General features: G+C 57.5%; 2 protein-coding genes across 3 annotated transcripts; one reads left to right on the top strand and one right to left on the bottom strand.

The window, feature by feature from the left end:
• Positions 1-7,551: 7,551 nt before the first annotated feature.
• On the top strand, positions 7,552-9,997 carry PLA2G3 (phospholipase A2 group III). Its single transcript, XM_074159783.1, has 7 exons — positions 7,552-7,975; positions 8,055-8,187; positions 8,267-8,401; positions 8,538-9,034; positions 9,145-9,274; positions 9,432-9,566; positions 9,793-9,997. Exons 1-7 carry the CDS (start codon positions 7,552-7,554, stop codon positions 9,995-9,997), a joined length of 1,659 nt encoding a protein of 552 aa, XP_074015884.1.
• Positions 9,998-10,642: 645 nt separating this feature from the next.
• INPP5J (inositol polyphosphate-5-phosphatase J) lies at positions 10,643-18,646 on the bottom strand. Of its 2 annotated transcripts, XM_074159387.1 has the most exons (12): positions 18,381-18,646; positions 17,358-17,468; positions 15,723-15,831; positions 15,015-15,131; positions 14,769-14,944; positions 14,072-14,183; positions 13,552-13,661; positions 13,023-13,212; positions 12,639-12,776; positions 12,174-12,240; positions 11,819-11,940; positions 10,643-11,718 (listed from the first exon to the last, which is right to left on the bottom strand). In XM_074159387.1, the coding sequence occupies exons 1-12, from the start codon at positions 18,638-18,640 to the stop codon at positions 11,098-11,100; spliced, it is 2,133 nt and encodes a 710-aa protein (XP_074015488.1). In that variant the 5' UTR covers positions 18,641-18,646; the 3' UTR covers positions 10,643-11,097. The 2 variants fall into 2 exon arrangements, with proteins under 2 accessions (XP_074015488.1, XP_074015487.1); XM_074159386.1 differs by lacking the exons at positions 15,015-15,131; positions 18,381-18,646 and having other exon boundaries at positions 17,358-17,434.
• Positions 18,647-23,485: the final 4,839 nt, after the last annotated feature.

Below are 23,485 nucleotides of genomic sequence, written 5' to 3'. Positions count from 1 at the left end.
AGTACTCTCCATATTGTTTACAGAATTTCATGCTTGGGCTAGTGGGTGTCTTCTACCTCCAAAAGCTTATGAGCACGCATGTCTCTTGATGTTAAACAATTCATTTTTAATATGCCATTTAACTGGTCCAGCTTACTTCCAGAAGGAGGCAGCAACGCAAAACATTTTTCAGACAAGACAAAGTAGTTGCCTGTGGCAATGCACAAGTGCCATATACTTGGGCTACTTGGTGTTCAGGGACTGAAGAGACTGTAGATAACTAGAAAGGCCACAAGGTATTAAGAGTATCTTGAACTGTCTATCAAATGTGAGCCTGTATTTCTGATGGGTTTGGAGGAACTAAGGCAATTCTTTGGCTCACTTGAATTTTTGTATATAGTGTCTTCTGTTATGTACAACTTAAACATGTTTTTTTGTAAAGGGAGTGAAGGCAGATCTCAGAACACTGGAGCCACAGCATGGAGACTTGCCATGAAGTACAGATACAGGAAGATTGTAGGGCTGATAGATTTGCATGTAGCCTCAGTGCCCAAAGTCTTCTGCAGGGATCCGGGTAACAGAATTTTTAGCTTGTTCATTTTTAAGATGAAACATGTGGAGATGTGCTTGACATTTTGAAAGTATGTTACTACATGTATGGAGTAGTACTAGCTGGCCTGTCCTGGAAATTCCAAAATTTATGAGGATGGAAGAGGCATGGAAAGAACAATTTTTTTGTCTGCTGGCTCTCTTCTGACCTAGTTAAATTGTTTCACCCTCCCTCTTTCAACATTTCCTTTTTATATTCCACTGCATTTATAGGACCAGAAGAAAATAAAGTAGACAAATTAATTACTATGCTCCTAACAATCTTTGTTTGAACTACAAGAAAATATGAAGAGCTGAGTTTCTCAGATGACTCATATTCTACTCCCCAGAGACAGAAACCAAGGCCAAGGGTCTCAGCATTCCAGGCTTTTGCTAATGCAACAGCAGTTGGAATTTGCAGAAAGAAGCAGCCTTGCAGCGGTAAGAATAATTAGTAGTCTAATTGATAGAGTCCCTTGAGGTCTTGTAAATGCTTTGCAGCTATTTCCATGCCAACAGTATTTTCATTTGGGATTCACATGTGGCTTGTACAGAAACAAAGATAGTGAACAACATCATACAAAGCTATCAAATATCCACCTTAAGAAGAAAACCTCTTGAACTCTTTTATCAGGGCTGGATATTGATAAGTGGAACATCACTCTGGAACAAACACTGCTCTTATTTCAATTACAGTTCCCCTCACTCCTGAGAACATTCCAGCTTACCTTTTCAAGGTAGGCTTAAAAGTTTGAGAACCCTTCTCAAGGTCATGACAGAGGAATTGGTCACACAAGTTAAGATATTACTGATCATTAAAGTGAACTTGCTGCTCCTAGACCTGTCAGTTTTGTCTTCCCTGATGCTTGAAATACTAAGAATTATAAACCCCCTGAAAAAAAAAAACAATCCCAAAAAAAACAACAGAAAACACAAGAAAGATCATCCCATTTAAGACATAACCCCCTGGATGCATTGATATGAGTTTTGTTTTCTCATGTATGTGTCATAGCCATAGGTATTTCCAAGGCTGATTACCTAGTTGTCGAGAATAGCTAAGTGCCATAAGAATATGGACTTAAAGCATGTTCAAAGTTTGGTTTATTCTCTTAGTACAGATACAGCCAATGCAGATGGGATAGTGTGTATTAAAATAATACTGTCAACTTCTGAAAAAATAGTGGGAGGCTACTAGTGTTTTAACACAGATGCAGAAGGATTGGCTAGAGAAGGGACATAGCTGGCACCTTGCTCTCTTAAGCAGATGTTTTTCACCCTTTATAATTTGGGTACGAATCCTAGCCATTTTCTCCCCTCTGCCTGACTCTTCCCCCTGCATCCTTTCTCCACCTCACGCTTCCCCTCTCCCCCCGCTGGCAAAAAAGCAGTAGCTTTCTGTCTTGGCACCTTTCATGTGAGAGCAATCACTGGATGTTTCCAATTTTTGAACCTGGGCCTGGTGAAAGTGAAATCTCTGGTGATCACCTGGTGAGAGAATCTCTCGCACATAGCGCAGAAGAGGTGACTGTTGGCTCAAGAGGGTGGCAGGTTACAGAGTGACTGTATATGTGGTGTGGCTGCACTGGTAGAGGAGGTGCCAAGGCTTGAGAGCTTGTGAAGCTGCCCTCACCCTCCAAGTTGACTGACATGAACCAGGATGAGTTAAAGCAACAATGGAGTATCCATTGCAGTATCCAAAATAAAAACAAGCCACCTTCTGACCAGCACTTCTGGGATACTCTAATAGCAGATTTCTGGAAGAGCAGCTGAATTTGCTAATTAGCTCAGTCATTTTCTATGCCAGGTTCACTCCTCATCCTTGGGCTCCTGTTGCTGCTCATGAAAATTTGGTGCTACTGCAGAGTCACTATCCCTGACAGTGGTACAGGCACAGGACATGGTCTTTGGCCAGGGTCAAGGCAGCTCCTGAGTCCTGGTTCCCTTCATGCAATCCCTTGTGTCGGCATCATTGCCTTGGCTCTGGGCTCTGGAGCTCGCTCCATGAGTCACTGCTCTGTGTTACTACCTTGCTCTGTCACTACTGACACCCTTTAACACCCTTGGACACAGTTGGCCTCATCCTGCTGCTGGTAAACATCTGCAGCTTCTCTGGAATCTTGGTGGTGCAGCTGTTCCTCAGACTCGCCCTCTGTAGAAACTGCCATAGAAATTGCATGCCTGTGTGTATCTACCTTGTTTCTAGGCTGGACCTACAAATGGGAAAAAAAACAACCATTTCATTGGACTGAGCAGGAGAAGCCCAGGGTCTGGTGGCACAAGACTCAGCTCTAGCAGAAAGGATAAATCCCCTAGGGCGCAAGGCCCACTGAATTTGGCTATTTCCTTTACCAAAACTGGGGAAAATGGCTTTATCAGCAGATGCGTGAGGTTCAAGGAGGAAACCTCAAGCTTTTAGTCCTCTTCTTTGCTTGTATGTGACGATGTCAACATGATGTGGCTGGCTGTGGTCCAGGGCAGATGGGCTGCAGCCAGGCCAGCAGAAGGACCCCATGGGGCTGCTGTGCTCCAGGTGGAGCTGGCTGCCCGGCCAGCCCTGACTCTACGCACGCTAGGAGTAATGCAGACCTACTGTAATGCAGACCATGCTGTGACCTGTTAGCTTTATTCTGCAGGTTAATGATTCGCCTAGCACAATACAACACTTCTGCTGTAGGCATTAAAACCTCCCCATCAATTGTAGAAGGTCACAGTCAGAGCCAACATACACAATGCTAAGCAAATGGAAATCATGCGGGAATTTTTTTTTCCTGTCAAGCTGCTTTGGTCCCTTCATCCCATTTCCAAAGAGATGAAAATACCAGCACGTCACGTGACTTATCTTGGACACCAAAAGAAAGGAGGCTGTGCTTTTCAGAAATACTCCAACCCTGTGACCTTTTCTGCACTCCAGCTTGCCAGCCCACATGATTTCTACCAAGCCTCGACACATGCTGACAAGTGGATCCCTTCTTCTGAGCTGCTGTTCCTCATGCTGTAGGTCAACCCGGGTCCTGCTTAGTTATCACTTACCTGACCTTCACCTGGAAGTGCAGTCATATGTATCAGCCAGGTACTAGCTTATGCTCGCAGAGCTGCTTCCTTCTAGGTAGTTCCCACAATTTAAAGGAAGGCATTCACGAGGGCAGTAAAACCAGGCACCTCCCAAGTATACAACAGCACTGAGAATTGTCTAAGCGCTAAGGGAAAGTAGAAAATGGTGGGAATTTCCTCCAGCATCAGGATCTGACCTCTTACAAGGAACCTATGTGTCTTGGGGAGGTTTGGGGTAGTTTTAATTTTTGTTTTTCTTATCTTGGGCCTCTGTATTTTCTTACAGGAATGGCTGCTTAACAGACACCATGGTTGGTTATTGCTGGAAGCCACTCCAGAAGCCTGGTACAGGCCTGCCTTGCTGAGGGTGGAAATCGTCTAGTCCCTAGCTCAAGCAGAGTCACCTAGACCACGCTGCTTAGGACCTTCAGGGTCCTCTGTGATCCTTGGAAAAGACCTTGAGGGGGCTGCACTCCCTGCTGAGGACCTGGGACAGGAGAGGACTGCAGTGAGTCGGAGGACCTGCGGATGACCATAGAGCCTGATTTGACTCCCCATCATTTCCACAGCCAAGACTTGCACTGAAAATAGCTGATGAATCCAGCCCAGCTTCTGTGCTGAGAGTCTGGCAAGTGCAAGAGAGACAACAATTCCCCCTTTTTAATCCCTTCCCCCATAAACCTATATTAGAAAATATAGCTCAATATATTAGAATTATATATTAGAATTATAATAATATTAGAAAAAAGCTCAGTTTCCTCTGGCTCTGTCCTGGGCAGGGCAACAGCTCCTTCTCCAGAGAAGGGAGCGCCGTGCCCTGCCATCCACTGATGCCTCTCCTGCGGGGACATGAGCAGGACACAACTGGCAGCATGCACGATAAATACACTTGCACACCTGCAGGGAGCCAGTGCTGCCGGCCAGTGAGGGCAAAGGGCAAGGCTGGACAAGGGGGCAGCCGGGGATGTGTCAGGTCTGGAACACAGACAAGGCCCAGGTCTGCAGTCACCCGCAGAGTCCAGTTCTCCAGCTACTGCCACAGGATCTCCCTGTAGGAAGCATCACCCCAATGCCCGTGCTGGCCTGGAGGTGCAAAAGAAGAAGGAACGAGACTTGCCATGACCTCAAGTTCAGGGCACATAAAGCCCAACTTCTCCTACCTTCCTCCAGCCCAAGGAAGTCCAGCTCCAGCAGCCCCGAACAGCTCGGTAGCTTGCACCAGCCTCGTTCCAGTATAAGATGTCTTTCTTGTGCTGGGGAGCCCTAAATGGGACGTGGTGCACAGAGCAGGGGGTTAGAATTCCTTCACCAGCCCATCCCTGCACTCCTGCCGACCCAGTCTGGGACCTGCTAGCCACCTTCACCACTCATGACCACAGCTGCTGGCATCTCTGCCAGAGCCCAACGCTCCCCCACTGCTGGCTCAGTGGTGCCCTGAGTGCTGTGGCAGCGCCAGCACTGCAGGCAGAGAGAGCCCTTGGCGTCTCAGCCCCGTGCCAGCCTTGCCCGTGGCCTTGAGCCACGTCAGCAGCACCAGGCGCAGGTCTGCACGGTGCTGCCTGTCGGGGCAGCCAGCCCAGGGTCAGACCCACGCCCCGGCCAGCCAGACCCCAACCTCACCCTGCCAGCAGGGCAGCAGCCATCTGGTAAGGCAGTGGGGTGCTCTGCGCCGTGGGGCCAGCCATCCTCCCCCACCGGCTGCTTGATGGGTGAAAGCCAGAGCATCAGACGTCCCTCCTTATCCTCCATTATCTTCCAGACAAAACCAAACTGGGTCCTGAGTCCCTGACGTGCTCACACACTTGGCAAGCCAAGGCTGCACCGTGCTGCCAGCTTGAGGCTCTCCCCATAGGGGCCTTGCAGGCTGGCATGGGGTGGTCCCAGGTGCACTGGGGGTGCAGGGCACAGCCCTAGCATGGGGTAGCCCTGGGTGTGCTAGGCGTGCAGGGGACAGAAGCACAACACATTGTGGTGGAGCCCACAGCAGGAGGGCTCTGCAACTCCCAGTGGGGTGGCTGAAGGCTCATTCCCCTGGGGCCAGGGCATCCCCCAGCAAAGCCCTTCCCTGACACCAGCATGCCACCCCTCATCCCACTTGGTGAACACAGCCTCCAGGGTGGAAATATCCTTCCACAGGACAGGGGCCACGTGAGTCTAGAGGTGGCCTCGCCAGATGACACAGCAGCTGGGAGACCTTTGTGACACCTCAGGCGATGTCATGGGTGGCACACAGCAGCCATATCACAGCTGCAGAGTGGACTCTGCACTGTCTGTAGCGTTGGCCTCTGTCTGTGCTGTTGGGGAAATGATGATAAGGTGAGATAAGGCTCCACTGCCAAACCCTGGCTGCCAGCCCCTGGCTGCCCTGCAGCACTCCCGGGCACATGGGGCTCTGCAAACAGACATACACACACCTGATCCCTCAGCATGCAGAACCCCAGTAGGGCACAGCATCATCCCAGGCAAGTAAATAAACCCCAGGCTGGATCTGGAAGCACAAGCTGCACCAGAGGAATAATAGTGGCCAGCTCAGCTTCCTTCCTTGCCCTTTCTAGCCCCTCTTGGCAGAAAGAAGTGAAGATGACCCCTGGTGGGTCACTTCTCCAGGGCCAGGCAACCATCCCTCTGGGATGCAGCGGTGATGCTGCAGAGTGGGGGTGTTCTCAGCCCCACCAGCCACCCTCAGCAAGGTTGCCCCAGGGCACAGGGGCTCTAATGGGCCAGGGTAGTGGGGACAAAGGGGGTTAGGGGAGGTGAGCACTGCCCCACAGCCCAGCCACACTCCCAGGGTATTTCCAGGGGAGAGACATCCTGGTTCACAGTTGGGAAATGTGCCAACGCAGGCTGGGCCACCAGTTGGAAAGCAGCTCTGTGGGCTGGACCTTGGGATCCTGCTGGGCTGAACAGGAGCCAGGGATGTGTCCTCGCAGCAGAAGCCACCAGTGGCCCTGGCTGCCATGGGCAGAGCACTGCCAGAGCAGAGGAGGGGAGTACCAGCCCGGGGGGTGAAAGACACGTTGCTGTGTCCTCTCCAGCCTGGGCTCACCCATGCAAGGCATGGGCTTGCTGGGGTGACTCCAGCAAAGGTCCATGATGGTGGTGAAAGGACTGGAGCATCTGTCCTAGGAGGAGAGGCTGCGAGAGCTGGGTCCACTCAGCAGAGGAAGTATGGGGTGATCCTATTAATGTATCCTGCAGGGAGGGTGCAAAAAGCAGAGAGCCTGGCTCCTCCCAGTGGTGCCCAGTGACACTAGTGCAATGGGCACAAACTGGAGCACAGGATGTTCCTTTTGAGCAGCAGGAAGCACTTTTGTACTGTGACGTTCAAGCACTAGCACAGAGTGCCCAGGGAGGCTGCAGAGTCTCCCTCCTTTGAGACACTCAACACGCGGCCAGACGGTGCTGGACCGTGAGGCAGCTTCAGCAGGGGTTGGAGAGGGTGACGGCTGTGTTGCCTGTACTGCATACAGCGCCCATGTGCACACACGGGCCTAAACCCCGTGCAGGCGAATGCACGCGGTCGGGCATGCAGGGGAGATGGGCACCTGTGCACACCCTCCCCGGAGGGTACACACGTGCGTGAGGCGGGGGTTCTGCACCGGCAGGGGCTGGGGCTGCCCCACGGAGCTGCACCTGATGGGGGGACGGTCCCGGGGCGCCCAGGGAGGAAGGGCACGGGCAGAGGGTGCCCGGGACTGGACGTGCACGGCCGGGGCGGGAGTCTGACACGAAGGCACCCAGGAGGGGAAGGGGGGCGTACGGCACAGGGTGGGGGTGCCCGCGCGGGGGGCGGGGGGCTTACCGGCTGCACCCCGCCGGCCTTCCCCGGGGCGGGGCGGGGCGGGGCGGTCCGGTGCGGCCCAATCAGCGCTGGATCCGCCGCCCGGCGCGGACTTAAAGCCGGGCGCGAGAGGGGACGGGCGGTGCCGCGGGATGTGGGCGCGCGCGGTGCTGGCCTGTGCCGCGGTGTGTGCGTGCGCGCGCGCCTGGCCCGGCGGCGCCGTGTGCGCGCGGCGGGCGGCGGGCGCGGGCGGTGCGCGCTACATGGCGTTCCTGAGCGGCGGCGGCCCCGGCCCGGCCGGGGTGGTGGAGAGCGCCTGGGCCGGGCGCGGCCGCCTGCGCGCCTGCTGGGCCCGCCGCGACCCGCGCCTGGCCCGCGCCTTCCGCGCCGCCTGCGCCCGCCGCCCGCCCGCCGCCCCCGGCGCCGCGCTGCGGCGGGACCTGGCCGCGCTCTGGCGGCGCCGCGCCGCCTGCGCCGACCCCGCGCCGCCCGCAGGACGCCGCCGGCGGGGCTGGACGCTGCCGGGCACGCTGTGGTGCGGCGCCGGCGACTCGGCGGGGGACGCCAGCGAGCTGGGTACGGGGGCGGGCGGGGGCGGTGGGCGCGCACACCCCACGCTCCCGGCGGGGCCGCGCTCACCGGCTGCCGCCCGCAGGTCTCTTCCGCGGCCCCGACCGGTGCTGCCGGGAGCACGACCAGTGCTCGGCGCAGATCACGGCGCTGCAGTTCAACTACGGTATCCGCAACTACCGCCTGCACACCGTCTCCCACTGCGACTGCGACGCCAGGTGCGCCGGGGGCCAGGCCGAGAGCGTGTGGGCGCACCAGGGGCCGCCAGGCCTCTCACCGCCCCCGTCTGCCCCGCAGGTTCCGGCAGTGCCTGCTGGCCCTCAACGACACCATCTCCAACATCATCGGCGTCACCTTCTTCAACCTGCTGGAGGTGCCGTGCTTCGTGCTGGAGGAGAGTGAGGAGTGCATCCAGTGGCACTGGTGGGGAGGGTGAGTGCCCCGTGGATGCCCCCATCTCGGTCCCCTGCTGTGGCCCCTCAGCACGCCCTGCCTGGCTGCCCTGCCGGCTGCAACAGAGCACAGCTGGGGCTGGTGTGCAGGGCTTCATGGTCCATGGTGTCCTCAGGTGTGAGCGTTATGGTGTAGTACCCCTGGCCAGGATGGTGCAGCAGAATCAGTACCACTACAGCCTGCCCACGCAGGAGGTGGGCAGCCCTGCTGTGCAGCCCCCAGGCAAAGGAAAGACGTCTTCTAGAGCAGGGCACAAACGGCTTCGACAAGGACTGGGGCAAAACCCCAGGCTCCGCCAGGCACAGAGACCTGCGACAGCCCAGCAGCCACGGGGCCAAGGTACCTTGTCCCTTGCATCCATCAGGGACAAGGCTGAGCCCACAACCAGGCACCCAGCAGCACAGTGGGGGCTGAAGCCTGGCCCCCCAACAGAAATGACCATGTTGGAACAGGACCTTGCTGGAGGAAAGCGAGTGCCTGGAGGAACACAGCACAGGGCTGGGGGCTCAGCACACCCTGCCTGCACTCAGGATGGCAGCATCAGATCCAGCCTGGCCCCAGAGCCCTGTGGAGCCACCCCTGTGCCTGCTGTGGAGGGGCACAGGCAGCATGGTGAGTTGGTGCTGAGGCAGAGCATGTGCTGCTGCTGCTGGGGTGTCCCAAGGCCTCAGCCCAATGGGGCTGCGTGCTGGCAGAGCCCCTCACCACCCCACTGTCCTCAGGCCCTCGCAGGGTGTGCAGGTACTACAAGCACCTGGATAAGTGCGAGCACCAGATTGCCCCCAATGAGGTGAAGTACCAGCTGCACAACGCAGGCACTCAGATGCTATTCCACTGCAACTGCACTCGCAGGTATGTGTCTGGGAGGAAAAAGCAGGGTTTTTCCCACCACTGCAGAGTATGTGGACAGTGCACTGTGTGTGGACAGTTCGGGGTCAGATGAGGTGGGCCCCAGTGGGATGCCCACCCTGGGCAGCAGCTGCTGACTACTGCTTTCCTGCACCCACAGGCTGGCACGGTCCCTGCACAGGGCAAGGAACCTCAGTGATGTGGAGGTGGCTGTCCTGGCTGTCCACATCACCACAGACTGCTTTGTTCTGGAGCCGCCCACTGACTGCAGCCCAGGCAATGAGCCACAGCACAAGTAAGTGCAAAGGGTCAAGGGAACACGGCCTGCATGGGGCTTCCTACCCTGTGTGGGCAGGAGGGATGCCTGGTGGGGTTAGGTGCTGTCCTGCAGGCTTGGCATGAAGCTGGCAGTGCAAGCATTATCACCTGTGCTGCTGTATCCTGAGCAGCACTGGGGTGGAAGGCAATGGATATCAGTCTGCAGTGTTACACTGATACTCATAGCTTTGCTTCTCTTGCAGCTGTAATGCAACAACCCGGGCCCTGCTAGTACCTGCACGGCATCTCAAAAAGACCCTGAGGCACTGGGGTCTTCCACGTGCAACCTCTGAGGCCAAGCTTCCAGACTGGAAGACACAGGACAGTGGTAATACCCTCTATGAGCGATGCCTGCGGCTGGTCTTGGAGCAGAAGCCAGCAGCTCAGCACCTTGTGGTGCCCCGATGATGCCCAAGAAGCACTGCCTTGCATGGGGAGGAAGACATGCTGTACAGCAGCCACAAACTGGGGCTGCTTGATTTCTGGTCCTTGAGACAAAGGATAGCACTGAGCATAGCTGCTAACATGACTGCATGGAGCTGGGGTTCACAGCTGGAGCAGGGGCAGGCAGAGAGGCTGAGGAGCCTCTCAAGGCACTGCAGCTACAGGGGATGGCTATGGCTGCCACCCATGAGCACCAAAGCAAGGGGAAAGGAACAGGAGGGCTTGAGAAAGGAGAAACCCAGGATCTTCCTTACCTGTTGTGCCAGGAGGGGATGGCAAGACCTCCCCCCACCCCTGGATTTGTGCCTTTTCAGCTGGGGGGTGGAGGGGAGGGGAGCCTTGTGGTGTGATCCTGGCCCCCTTCCCCAGGCAGGGTGGGAGGGGGTGCAGGGAGGGCTGGGGTCTGCACTGGCTCCCAGCCCTAGAGCAAGGTAGGGGGCAGCAGCTGGGGGAAGGCCTAGGGCTCCATGTGCAGCAGAAAATGAATAAAGGGTGGTCTGAGCACGGTGTGTAGTGCCAGGGCTAAGCCTGCTGCCCCTGTTCACCCTGCAGCCCCCACGCCAGGGGCTGATCCTGTCCCCCCTGCAGTAAGCACAGTGCAGCTGGGGTGGGCCAGGATGGTTTATTTTGTCATTTGCACTACATCCAAGGCTGAGGCACAATGGAGGCAGCAGGGAAGGAGCAAGCTTTGATCTCAAGGGTACCCTGGGGTGGTCCTCACTCTATGCTCATCACCATTGCCAACAGAACCCTGCCCTGGCCTCCTGTCCCACCTTGGGTGCAAGGCCAGCATTTCTCCCATAGGACTGAAGGGTCTTACACTTTGAATTTCACAATGGGCTCCCCACCACCACACTAGACCAGCCTTGCCCCCCCCGCCATGCCACTTCCCAGCCCAGCCAGGGCAGCATCTCAGGCCGGGGGGGAGCAGTGGGAGGCCCCTACCTGCCAGGCACACAACAGGGGTGAGGAGTCACTGCAATAAATAAGGGAGGGGCATCTCAGCAGGAAAGTGGCAGAGGAAAGTGCACAGCAAGGGTGCTACAGGGAAGAGGGCCACTGTATCAGTTGCCCATGGCACAGCTATGGGTGTCCAGCTCCTGTGGGCTGCTCCCCTCCTTTGGGGAGGTGCTGCAGCCTGGGGGGCTGGTGGGGCTCATCCTCCTGCAGGGGTAGCCCTGGTCTGTGCTCTCCCTCCGCCGGCCCAGAGCCTGGTCAATCATCTCCAGACGGAGTGCAGGCAGGAGGCCCAGATTCCTGGGGTCAGCACTGGCCAAGGGGTTGTCAGCAGAGACACGCTTGGGGCCACCCCACTCCCGCACAGTCTGGTAGAAGGAGCTGCCCTCCTGGCTGTCAGCTGCCCGCCCTGGCTCCTTGGCTTTGGCTGCACGGCACCCCAGCTCCTCCTGGGGCAGGTGGATGGTGGGAATGTCCCCGGGGAGGCCTCGGCGGCTCTGGGGTGAAGGGCTGCGGCTCATACCCCTATCCCTGCTTGATGGCCGCAGGATGAGGCCCTGGAACTTGGCCAGGCTGGGGCTTCGGCTTCGGTGCCGTTTCATCTTGCCTGGGCTGGGGCTACGAGATTTGGGGGCCAGCAGGACAAGTGTGCTGTCATCCTCCTCTTCTGAGCTGGTGCCTGAGCTGTCCGTGGGACTGCTGCCCTCCTCCGACCTGGGCAGGGAGATCTGCACCCCAGCATCAGCACTGCTGGCTGATCCACACAGGGGGCTGTGGGACACCCCTACACCCTGCCTCCCTCAGACCCTCACCCTTAGCCATGCTGACCTGGAAGGGCTCGGTCACGCCAGCGATGCTGCTGGAGGTGTTGCTGTAGTATCCAAGGATGTACTCGCCCTTCTCCTTGGGCAGTGCCTCCTCTGAGAACATCACCTGCAGCCCAGAGACAGCTGATGGGCACCAGGGCTGAGCACAGGGGTGCCCCCCCAGCCCCAGCTGAGAGCAGAAATCCCTGATGCCAGCACAGTGGGCCTACCCAAGGCTCATGACAAAGCAATAAGGAACTGCCCTCCTGCCCCATCAGGGGCACAAAGGGGCCACTGACCCCCACCATGGGGCACACGCCCAGTGAGACAGCAGGGCTAGCCCCAGTTCACCTGTGCACACATTTGCTTCTCCAGACAGCGCTCTCCATCATCAGTCCTGGCCCAGACATAGGACACATAGTCTTTAGGATGTCGAAAACCCACCTATATGCATGTACATGGGAGAGAGAACACAGGTGAATGGGGGAACATCAGCCCTGCTCAGTGCCATCAGCCACACCTGGCCTTTGCTCTCCTCTCGCTCAGCCCCCTCTTCTTGCACAAGGGCACCAAGAGCTGCCTCACACCCACTCCGTGGGTGCCCTGGCCCCCAGCCCCTGGGAGTGCCAGGCTTTGAACCCTGTGGGGCCTACAAAGCAAGAGGAAACTGCTGGATCTGAGCCTCCTAAAGCAGGGCCAAAATCCTGCTGCTCCCAGTGGACAGGAGAATGCAGAGCACAGGTCTGTGCCATGCACCTGTGTCCACTGGCAGGGGATAGCTCAGAAGGGACCCCACAGTGCTGTGCGGTACTCCCCACCCCCTCCAGCCCCCAAGCCCCTACCCGGTAGAGTCCTATCCAGTCCCAGGAGCTCCGGTGGAAGCCAGCAGCCATCTTGTACCTGACAACTGCTTGCTCAGGCCTGCTCCATTCATCAGCCACATAAATCTCAACTGGAGGCTTGTCTGCCTTGGAAGCAAACTGTCAGAGACATGTACATGGTGAGCAAGGGCATGCCAAAGAGAACTGCCCCTGCTGCCCAGGGCACCCATCTAGGACTGGGCCCTCATGCATAACACCAACAGCAGCCCCAGCCACAGTGGCAAAACAGCCAAGCTTAGCAAAAAAAAAAAAAAAAAAAATCCCACGCACCCCATCACATACTAGCAGGGCTTCTCACCCCTGTAGCTCCTGCCTGTGTGCCCTGTGGCAATGGGCAGTGCTCACCTGCACCGCAAAGATGGCAGCTACCGGCTTGTGGTCACTGACGGTGTACTCCATGTGGCTGCAGTAGCAGAGCTGGCTCACTGACAGAACACCCCGGCTGGGCCGGCGCCCACCCGCACCAAGACCGACACTGGGAGATTTGATCTTCCAGAGGATGCGGTCAGTCCAGGCAGGTTTTCGCTTCTTGGCACTGCAGGGCACAGAGGGGCATCTCTTGCCTGGCAGGGGGCAGTGGGCTCCACCCCAAACTGCCTCCCCCTAGTACCACAGCACCCACAGGCAGGGAATGTGGTTCACCTCAGCACACAGTTCAGTGTGGCTGCAGGGCCAGACCTGTGCTGGCACCAGAACAACAGTGGTGTTCCAGCCTGCCATCCGAAGAACAGCCTGTGCCTGCCCCAGCATGGCTTCCCCATTCATCCACACTGGCACTAGCCACTGCCCTGGCTCTGAGCCCCACCACTCTTGCATCCTCTGGCCATGCCACCAGCTCCCAGGCCCAGCACACGCTTGAACTCTGCTCTCCTACCTGCTGTCATACTTGTTGGTGCCCACATCGAACTTGAATGTGGGTGGGAAGTTCAGGGGTCCCTCCTGAAAGCCACTGAGGACAGACCAGGTGCTCTTGGCAATGTTCAGCTGTGGGAAAGAAAACAGGTTGGGGAGCTCACCAGACCCCATGGCCAGACCTCTCTGCAAGCCCCCCCCCAGATCTCTTAATCCCCAACACACAGTCAACCCTGCCCCACTGCTGCCAGCTCCACAGACCTCTTGGGGTTTGCCCATGCCATGCAAGCAGCAAGTCCGTAGACCCAATGGCCCAGCTTCTCCTAGCACATTGATAAAGGAAGCATGTGCTCAGCTTCCACACAGACTATCCTGGGACTGTGCTGCCCTTTCCCCACAGAGTCAGGAGAGCCAGGGCCCTTTGCACCCCATGGACAGCAAGGGAACATGCCCTGTCCCACAGCTGCATGTGCAGTTTTGGCAAGAGCTGAATGCCACTCAGAGCCCCACTAAGGCTCAAGCAGCATGCACACCCCTCTCACCTGGTCCTTCTCCCAGAGCTGGCTCAGGATGTTGCTGTCGATAGCATACTTCACAAAGCGGATGTCAAGGCTCTCGATGCGGAAGTTGAGATCCCCAAACCAGAACACAAGGCTGTAGGTGGGAGGGAGGGCGACGGGATGGAAGGGCCAAGGCTACTGGAGCCAGGCAGCACAGCCAGGGGAAAAACATCCTCAGCCTGCAGCACAGGCACCCTCGAGCACCAGTGAAGGTCAGCACTCAGCCAACAGCCTGGCCAGCTGCCAGCCCTGCCAGGATTCCTCAAATAGGACCATGCACCATTAACCTAACCAGCCTGACTTTCCCAGTCAGAAATTGTGGGTGGAAACTTCCACCATAAGACACCTACCAGTCAGACTGCACAGCCAAGACAATGGGGCAGAGCCGGGCCCCCCCACTTCAGCATTCCCAAAACCCAACAGCGCCAGTATGACAGGAGCTGCAGCAGGCCTGGACGTGCTCCAGGGGAGACCAAGAACCCCTCTTAACACCTACCCCATCATGCTGGGTCCCCACTGGGCCACAGGACAATCTCGCAACTCTGCAGACAAAACCCCATCTCCAAGCTGTGCTGGGATTCAGGGGACAGACCCCAGACCCTATCTGGAAGCAGTCAAGGATGGGGGCTGGCACTAGAGCCCTGGCCCAGATTGGGGAGCAAAGTGGTGTGGTACGTACTCGTGGTCCAGGATGCCACTGGCTGCGTGCCCCTCGAACTGCTGCATGTGCAGTATGGTGGCAAAGTCCTCCTTGCGCTGCTCTGCCTTCTCCAGGTGTGCTGGCAGGTGGCAGTTTAGGAAGCAAACCATGTGGCCAAAGATGGAGAGACGAATGCTCACCCCACCCTTGTTGCCCTGCACCGAGAGAATCCCATGACTCCTCAGGAAACCAGCCCCTCACCACCTCCCCCGGGGCCGCACTCACCCAGTAGCCTCCTAGCCCTGTCCTCGTGCAGTCTGTCTGGATGTCCTGCAGGAAGGGGAGGTGGTAGTACTTGGCAAATACCAGTAGGATCACACCTTGCATCCGCACTGTGCTGACCTGGAATGAGAGCAGGGGCTGAAGCAGGATGGTAGCCACCGCAGAGCCTGTAGGGACAGGGACAGCTTCCCCCACCTCCAGGCCATAGGGGCAGCACCTCCATCCTTTGGATGTCCCTCATCTTGCAGATCACTAAGCACATTTAGTTCAGAGATCTAGGCACACCCTCCTGAATACTGACAGCTGAGAGAAGCCCAGCAATGTTAAGGCTCATGTACGCTCTGGGGCAAGTGCTCTGGTACCAGCAGGCTGCTGCCAGAAGCATAGACTTGTTCCCACATCCACCTCCTCGCGTTGGTGCGATGCAGAGGGCAACAAGAAGTGTCCCCAAAGCACCACAAGGGAAGCCTAAAGCACAGGAAAGGGAGCAGGATGGCACACTGGTGAGATGCACTGGTAGCCCTTGGGTCAGGCCCTACACGCTGCTTGGATGGCTGCAGGCTGTCCCTCCAGCCAGTTGTCCCTCCAGCTGGCTCTCCCACCACACCTCCTCCCTCCACCCTTGCAGTCCAATTCTCCCTCCCCATAGTCCACCTGCCTGGCAGGCAGAGAGGGAACACCAGCTGCCCAGCCCCTTTGGGACCTCCTTACCAGTACGAAGTGGAAGGGACTGAGTGCATCCATGAAGAGCTCACTCCATTGATCTGTGAAGAGGGCATCCTTCAGGCGCTTGTTTATCTTAGAGTTCACCTCTTGCAGCCTGCGAGGAAAGGGACAGGTCCCTCAGCCACACAAGAGAGGTGTCTGGATCCCAGCTAGCAGGAGCTCCTTGGGAGAAGGCCCAAAGCACAATGCTGGGGAGCTGGACCAGGGCAGGAACGGCAGTTCAAGGGACGACCCTGGGTTTAGAGCACAAACCAGCCATACTGTTTCTCCAGCGGTATCAGGCCATGAGCTAGCAGAAGGCACAAGTGGCCCTGAACCCACGAGGCCTTGGCCCTTTTTAACGCAGGAGCAGTTCAGCTGCACAGGGCTGAGCAGCACTCTACCTCTAGGTGCACGAGGGGCTTACAGGGCATTTCAGCTGCACTGGTCTCTACAGAGAGGCCAGGTCTCATCAGTACTTCAGCTCAGGATGTCCAGATGCATCCTAGCCACCAGCCTCAGAGCAGCAACAAACAGAAGGTTAATAGTGCTCCTCCTGGCTCAGAAATTAGTAAAGAGAGGGAAGCATAATATCCACAGAGAACAGCAGAATCAGGAAGTGTCTTGCCCAAAAATATCAAGTGCTCAGGGCACAAAGACACTAGACTGTTAGAGGGAGGATGTAGCCAGGCAGAGACGCCCAGGAGGTGGGGAACAGCAGGACATCATGGGGGTGTCATGGGACACAGTCCCAGCAAGCCCCTTGCTGTCAGCTACACCCCTTGCACCATCCATCCAGACTTGAGTCTACCTCCACAGCCCCAGACAGTCTCATCCTGCCGGTTGAGCAGGCTGAGCACATGTCTGGAGGATGAGTGGATGTCTCCAACAGAGCATTGCAGCTTGGGCAGGCTCAGCCTTACACCACTCTCTCCGCAGGGAGAGGAGCACTGGGAGAGTCCCTGGGAGCATCCTGGAGGCAGATCCAGCTCCTCTACCCTATGCCCACGGGCAGAGGCTGTTCTCACTCCCTGTACAAAGGCAGCACGTCCCTGGTCTTACCTGGAATCCACACATACCACAGCAAACCTCAAGGGACCAGTTTGCCCTTAGACTCTGGCAGAGCCTGCCTTGCCAGCCACACCAATAAAGCCTTACCACACCAACACAGCGCTGCCTTGCCAGCAGTTAAGTATTGCCAGGGGCACAAAGCCAACCCAGCTGTGAGAGAACAGCAGATTTGTGCCTGTGAGGCATGCATACCATGGGGAAAACCTGAGATGAGGAAAATGCTCCCAGAGGACTCCATCAGGCAAGTTAAATGCCTCTACAGACCTGACACCAGGACTCATGGCAAGAGCAGCACTCGCCAAGGCCCAGCTCTGCACAGCACAGCCAGCTACAGGCTCTTAGAGGGTTCAAGTGTTTCAGTTCCTCTTAGGACTCCCATTTTACTAGGGGCTGATTCTCCATCACCTTTTCTGGTATTTTACTGCTTGCGATGCACACCCCTCCCTGCTCACCATGGCCCAGGGGAGGCTTGGGCTGCAGCTCTTCCATTCCCCACCCTCCAAGGCTATGAGGATCCCAAAAAGGGATGTGGCAGGGCAGGGGAGGGGGCCTTGCACCTCACCCTCTTACCCAATGGCGATCATGTCCACATCATTTGTCTCGCCCGTGTTGAGGTGCAGCAGGGATGTCACATCATTCGGGGGCATGGCTGTGCCCACATTCCAGGTGACCACTGTGATGCTTGGGAGGACAGAGGAAGAACAGGCTAATATGGGGGCTCAGAGGTCTTCCCCACCCACCCCCAAGGAAGCTTTCTGTCTGCAACAGAAGTGGACAGAGCTGAAGCTCAGCTAGGGTACACCAGGTCCTTAACTCCTGTGTGAGGGAAATGGGTCCTGGTGTCTAAATACCCCCAGGGTCTGCACTGTGGCACATGGCAAGTCCTACTGTAACCCAAGCCCCAGTGAAATTCTAGAAGCCAGCACAAAGACCCCTCACCACCAACTGACACAGGCAGGCTGGCACAGCAGGCAGCCTACAAGACAGGGCGTCCCCAGAAAACTGCTTCCTCTCCCTTCCCCAGGAATCATGCATCCCTCGGGCTGCTGATGAAAAAAATCCAGATCTCAGCCCCCCAGACCCTGCCCCAGAGCACAGCCAGCCCCAAAGGTCAGGGCATGCGATGTCACAGCAGCACTGCAAGCCCCGCAGCAGTGTCCTTCACCAGTACAAAGCCACCATCAGTCACAACACTGATGGCACATTAATGCCATTACACAGCATGCGCCAGCAGCCCGCAGGCTCTTTCAGCAGTGCTAGGACAAGTCTCAGTCACAGGGTACACGTTTCAGCAGCAAGGGTGCCACATCATTTCCAGAGCTCAGGGGCAGATGGCACCTGCTCCACAGCCTGTGCCTCTGCCTCACCACCCCACACACTACCCGCTCCCCTGAACACTACCTGTGCGGCACTGACATCGGGCACTGGGCATCCTTCCCCCCTCCCGTGAACCCTGCTCATCCATAGCCCCTCAGCCCAAATCTCCTCCAGCCGAACACCACAGGAAGAAAGGGGCAACTCCAGCTCACAAGAGGCTTCACAGCAACGGCAGCTTCAACCCAGCATCACTCCCCCCACAGCAATACCACTCACCAGAAGGAGCCATCCTCTGGGACCCTTCCCGAGCAGCCGAGTAGTGCGTCACAGGAGTCGCTAGGGCTTGGCAGGCCGAGGGACCTACTGAAGAGGGAGAGCTCCTCTGGCTCCGGTTTGGAGAGGGCTGTAGGCTTGGACAGGCCCACCCGTCCACCAGCGATAAACTCGCTGGAGACAGCTTTGGGCAGGCCGGTGGCCCTGGGCGAGGAGCCAGCCCAGGCCGAGATGTGGTCACTGGACTCTGCCTTGGGGAGCATCTCCCTCCGCTCGGCGGGCAGTGGCTTCCCGGGGGTGGCATGCTCCAGGGGACCGAGCTCGGGGAAGGCAGGCCGGCCCGGCACCACCGGGGACAACACGGCGGGGCGGGCCGGGGGGACGCCCGGGCTGGGAGGCAGCAGGGCCGGCAGCGGGAAGGCGTGGGGCCCGCCGGCCCCCTCCGGTTGGGCCCGGCCGACCTCCAGCGGCAGGGGCTGGGCAGCCCGGCCCGCGGCCCGCTCCTCGGACCCGCCACGCTGCGCCTCCCCGGGCTGCGGGCAGCCGTAGGGGAAGAGGTCGCAGGCAGCGTCCGACCGGGAGCTCCTGCGGGCGCCCGGGACGCCGCCACCGAGGAAAGGCGCCGCCGGGGCTCCACCGTCGGGCTGGGGCCGGGCCAAGCCCCCGGGGCCGAAGGGCACCGGCCGTGCGGGGCAGACGGTGGGCGCGGGGCCCCGCGCGGGGCCAGGCCGCAGCCCCGATGCGGCGGCCGAGCCCTGGTCAGCGCTGCCGCGCCGGGCCAGCTCCATGCGCGGGAGACCCGAGCGACCGCCCGGCCCGGCCCGACCCTCACCTCGCTGCCCGGCCCGGCCCCGCGCACCGTGATGTCAGCGCCGCCCGCCACCTGCCCGGCGCCTTAAAGGCGCAGGAGCGGCAGGAGCCGCCCCGCCGCCGCCCTGCCCTCCCCGGTGCGCACCTGCCGCCGCCCCGCCCCACTCACGTGACGGCTGCTGCCCCGCCTCCTTCTCTATCCGCCCGCGCCCGACACCCCCTCACCAGCGCGAGGACCTGAGCGCGCGCCCGCCACGCGTGCGGGGTCTCCCGTGCTCGTGCACATCTACCCTTGCGCGTGCGCGGGTCAGTCCTGAGTCCAGTCCTGTTCAATATATTCATCAATGACCTGGATGAAGGGATGGAATGTACCCTCAGCGAGTTTGCTGACGATACAGAACCAGGAGGGGTGGCTGACACAGCAGAAGGCTGTGCCACCATCCAGCGAGACCTGGACGGGCTGGAGAGTTGGGTGGAGAAAAACCTGATTAAATTCAACCAGGGCAAGTGTAGGGGGCTGCACCTGGGGAGGAATAACCCCCTGCACCAGGACAGGTTGGGGCTGACCTGCTGGAGAGCAGCTCTGAGGAGAAAGACCTGGGAGTCCTGGTGGACAGCAGGATGACCATGAGCCAACAATGTGCCCTTGTGGCCAAGAAGGCCAATGGCATCCTGGGGTGCATCAGGAAGAGTGTGACCAGCAGGTGGAGGGAGGTCATCCTCCCCCTCTGCTCTGGTGAGGCCCATCTGGAGCACTGTGTCCAGTTCTGGGCTCCCCAGTTCCAGAAGGACAGGGAACTGCTGGAGAGGGTACAGCAGAGGGCTACAAAGATGATTAGCGGCCTGGAGCATCTCTTACGAGAAGAGGCTGAGGGACTTGGGTCTTTTTAGTCTGGAGAAGAGAAGGCTGAGGGGGGATCTGATCAACACCTATAAATACTTAAAGGGGGGGTGTCAGGAGGATGGGGCCAGTCTTTTTTCAGTGGTGCCCAGCGATTGGACAAGAGGAAATGGGCACAAACTTGAACATGGGAAGTTCCACCTAAACATGAGGAGGAACTTCTTTACTTTGAGGGTGGCAGAGCACTGGAACAGGCTGCCCAAGGAGGTGGTGGAGTCTCCTTCTCTGGAGACATTCAAACCGTGGACATGGCAACCTCCTCTAGGTGGACCTGCTTTGGCAGGGGGTTGGACTAGAGGATCTCTGGAGGTCCCTTCCAACCCCATATCATTCTGTGATTCTGTGTGTGCATATCACAGAGTCACAGAATGGTTTGGGTTGGAAGGGACCTTAAAGCCCACCCAGTGCCACCCCCTGCCCTGGGCAGGGACACCTCCCGCCAAACCAGGTTGCTCAAAGCCACATCCAACCTGGCCTTGAACCCCTCCAGGGATGGACCAGCCACAGCTTCTCTGGGCAACCTGGGCCAGGCTCTCACCACCCTCACAGCAAAGAAGTTCTTCCCCACATCTCAGCTCCATCTCCCCTCTTTCAGTGTCAAACCCTTCCCCCTCCTCCTATGGCTCCCCTCCCTCATCCAGAGTCCCTCCCCAGCTTTCCTGGAGCCCCTTTAGGGACTGGAAGGGGCTCTTAAGGTCTCCCCGGAGCCTTCTCTTCTCCAGGCTGAACCCCCCCAACTCTCTCAGCCTGTCCTCACAGCAGAGGGGCTCCAGCCCTTGTAGCATGTCCATGGCTTCCTGTGGCCCTGCTCCAACAGCACCATGTCTCTCCTCTGCTGAGGCCCCAGAGCTGGAGGCAGTACTGGGGGGGGGGGGGGGGGGGTGTGTGTCTCCGCAGAGCAGAGCAGGGGGGCAGATCTCCCCCTCCCACCCTGCTGGCTGTGCTGCTGAGGATGCAGTCCAGGGTGTGGAGGGTTTCTGGGCTGCCAGCACACATTGCTGGCTCGTGTTGAGCATCTCATCCACCAATGTCCCCAAGCCCTTCCCCTCAGGGCTGCTCTCCAGCCATTCTCTGCCCAGCTTGGATTTGTGCTGGGGGTTGCCATGACCAAGGTGCAGGACCTTGCACTTTTGGCTTTGTTGAACTCCATGAGGTTTGCACGGGCCCACCACTCCAGCCTGTCCAGGTCCCTCTAGATGTCATCCCTTCCCTCCAGCGTGTTGACCACTCCACACAGCTTGGTGTCATCGGCAAACTTACTGAGGGTGCCCTTGATCCCACTGTCCATGTCTCCGACAAAGATGTGAAACAGCACTAGTCCCAGTACCTACCCCCTGAGGAACACCACTCATCAGTGGTTGCCACTGAGACATCCAGCTGTTGACTGCAACCCTTTGAGTGTGGCCATCCAGCCAGTTCCTTATCCATTGAGTGGTCCGATTCAGAGACCCGGATGTCATGTGGGACACTGTCAAATGCTTTGCGCAAGTCCAGGTAGATGATGTCAGTTGCTCTTCCCTTATCCACCAATGCTGTGACATCGTTGCAGTAGGCCACCAATTTGTCAGGCATGACTTGCCCTTGGTGAAGCCGTGTTGGCTGTCACCAATCACCTCCTTATTTTCCATGTGTCTTAGCAGAGATTCCAGGAGGAAACTCCTGGAAACATAGTCACACGTGAATGTGTGCCTGCATGTGTGTGCGTGCATATGTGTACGTGTGTGTTTGTGTGCGTATATTTCTGTGTGCATTTTTGTGTGTGAGACTGTGTGCACACCTGTGTGACTGCTGTGTGTTTGCACACCCATGGCTGTCTGCTCTGTGGTGGGTGTGTTTGCAGCTGGCAGTGCCCATGTACGCTTGGGGCAGACTTGTGTGGTGCCACACGTGCAGCTGAGTGTGTGTGTGCTGCACTCGTGTGTGGTGATGTGGCTGTGCTGATGTGCAGCTGTTTGTACAGGCAGGTGTGAAGGCGTTACATTGGTGCACTTCAGGTGCATCCACACTTGTGTGTGCCTCAAGGATCAGGGGACCTGGCAACAAAGGTCATGGAGCAGGCAGAGGTCCTGAACACCTCCTACACCTCAGTCTGTACCAGTAACACCAGCCTTCAGGAGACCCAGAACCTGGGGAAGGCTGGAGCACAATGGGAAGAGGAACTTGGTGGAAGAGGATCTAATCCATGGACCCTTAGGAAATGGATCCGTGAATGCTGAGGGAGCTGGCTCGTGTCACCGCAAGGCCACTCTCAATAATCTATGATCAATCATAGCAACTGGGAAAGGACTGGACAAGAGCAAATGTCACTTCAGGAAGGACACAAAGGAGGACCCAGGGGACTAGAGGCTGCTCAGCCTCATCTCCATCCCCGGGGAAGGTGATGGAGCAGCTGGTCCTCAGAACCATTGCCAGGCACACGAACAACAAGGAAGTCATTGGGAGAAGTCAGCACGGCTTCACCAAGGCGAAGTTCTGCTTAGCCAACCTGACCACCTTCTGTGATGATCTGTGATGACTGGCCTGGCAGAAGCAGGTAGAACGGTGGACACTGTCTACCTGGGCTTCAGGAAGGCCTTTGACACAGTCTCCCATCAGATTCTACTAGAGAAGCTGTTGATGTATGGGCTGGATGGGCAGATGATGAGGTAGATTGAAAACTGACTGAATGGCTGGATTCAGAGGGCCGTTGTCAGTGACACAAGGTCTAGTTGGAGGCCAGTAACTGGTGGTATGTCCCAGAGGCCAATACTGGGTCACGTCCTGTTTAACGTCTTCATTACTGACCTGGATGATGGGGCAGAGTGCACGCTCAGCAAGTTTGCAGATGCCACCAAACTGAGAGGGGGGCTGATAAAGCAGGGGGTTCTGCATCCATCCAGAGGCACCTGGACAGGCTGAAGAAATGGGCTGGCAGGAACCTTAGGAAGGTCAGCCAGGGAAAGTGCAAAGTCCTGCCCATGGGAAGGAACAACCGCAGGCACCGGGACATGCTGGTGGCCACCTGGCTGGAAATGAGCTCTGCAGAAAAAGCCCTGGGTTTTCTGGTGGACATCGAATTGGCCAATTGGTTCAGTGTGTCCTGGGCTGCATCAGGAGCGTTGTCAGCAGATCCAGTTCAGGATTTTCCCAGTGCAATTGTCATCCTAGGAGCTTGATACTGGGTTTGTATATATTGTATATATTTTATTATTTTCTTAATTATATTACTACTTTTTTATATTACTATTAATATTTCATTAAAGTAGATTCGGTTTCTTTTCAGCCCACTGGTCCCTCTCCCTTCCTTTCTCTGCCTTCTCCCTGCGTGGGCGGGGCTTCAGTGTGTTCACGGGGTGTTCACGGTATGTGCGTGTGTGAGCGCCAAGCGTGCAAGGGGGTGTGAGTGTGCAAGGAGGGG

Source organism: Numenius arquata, chromosome 16, assembly GCF_964106895.1.
Source record: "Numenius arquata chromosome 16, bNumArq3.hap1.1, whole genome shotgun sequence".
Taxonomy (NCBI): Eukaryota; Metazoa; Chordata; class Aves; order Charadriiformes; family Scolopacidae; genus Numenius; species Numenius arquata.
This window is presented reverse-complemented; position numbering and strand designations above follow the sequence as displayed.

Excerpts from the sequence above, each read along its gene's own strand:
- PLA2G3 (XM_074159783.1), top strand. The coding sequence starts at position 7,552 with ATGTGGGCGCGCGCGGTGCTGGCCTGTGCCGCGGTGTGTGCGTGCGCG. Across the intron at positions 9,035-9,144 it reads GGAGGGGCACAGGCAGCATG|GCCCTCGCAGGGTGTGCAGG; the intron begins GTGAGTTGGTGC and ends CACTGTCCTCAG. Across the intron at positions 9,275-9,431 it reads CACTGCAACTGCACTCGCAG|GCTGGCACGGTCCCTGCACA; the intron begins GTATGTGTCTGG and ends CTGCACCCACAG.
- INPP5J (XM_074159387.1), bottom strand. The coding sequence starts at position 18,640 with ATGCTCCCCAAGGCAGAGTCCAGTGACCACATCTCGGCCTGGGCTGGC. Across the intron at positions 15,832-17,357 it reads GTGGACATGATCGCCATTGG|GCTGCAAGAGGTGAACTCTA; the intron begins GTAAGAGGGTGA and ends CTTTCCTCGCAG. Across the intron at positions 13,213-13,551 it reads ACCAACAAGTATGACAGCAG|TGCCAAGAAGCGAAAACCTG; the intron begins GTAGGAGAGCAG and ends TGTGCCCTGCAG.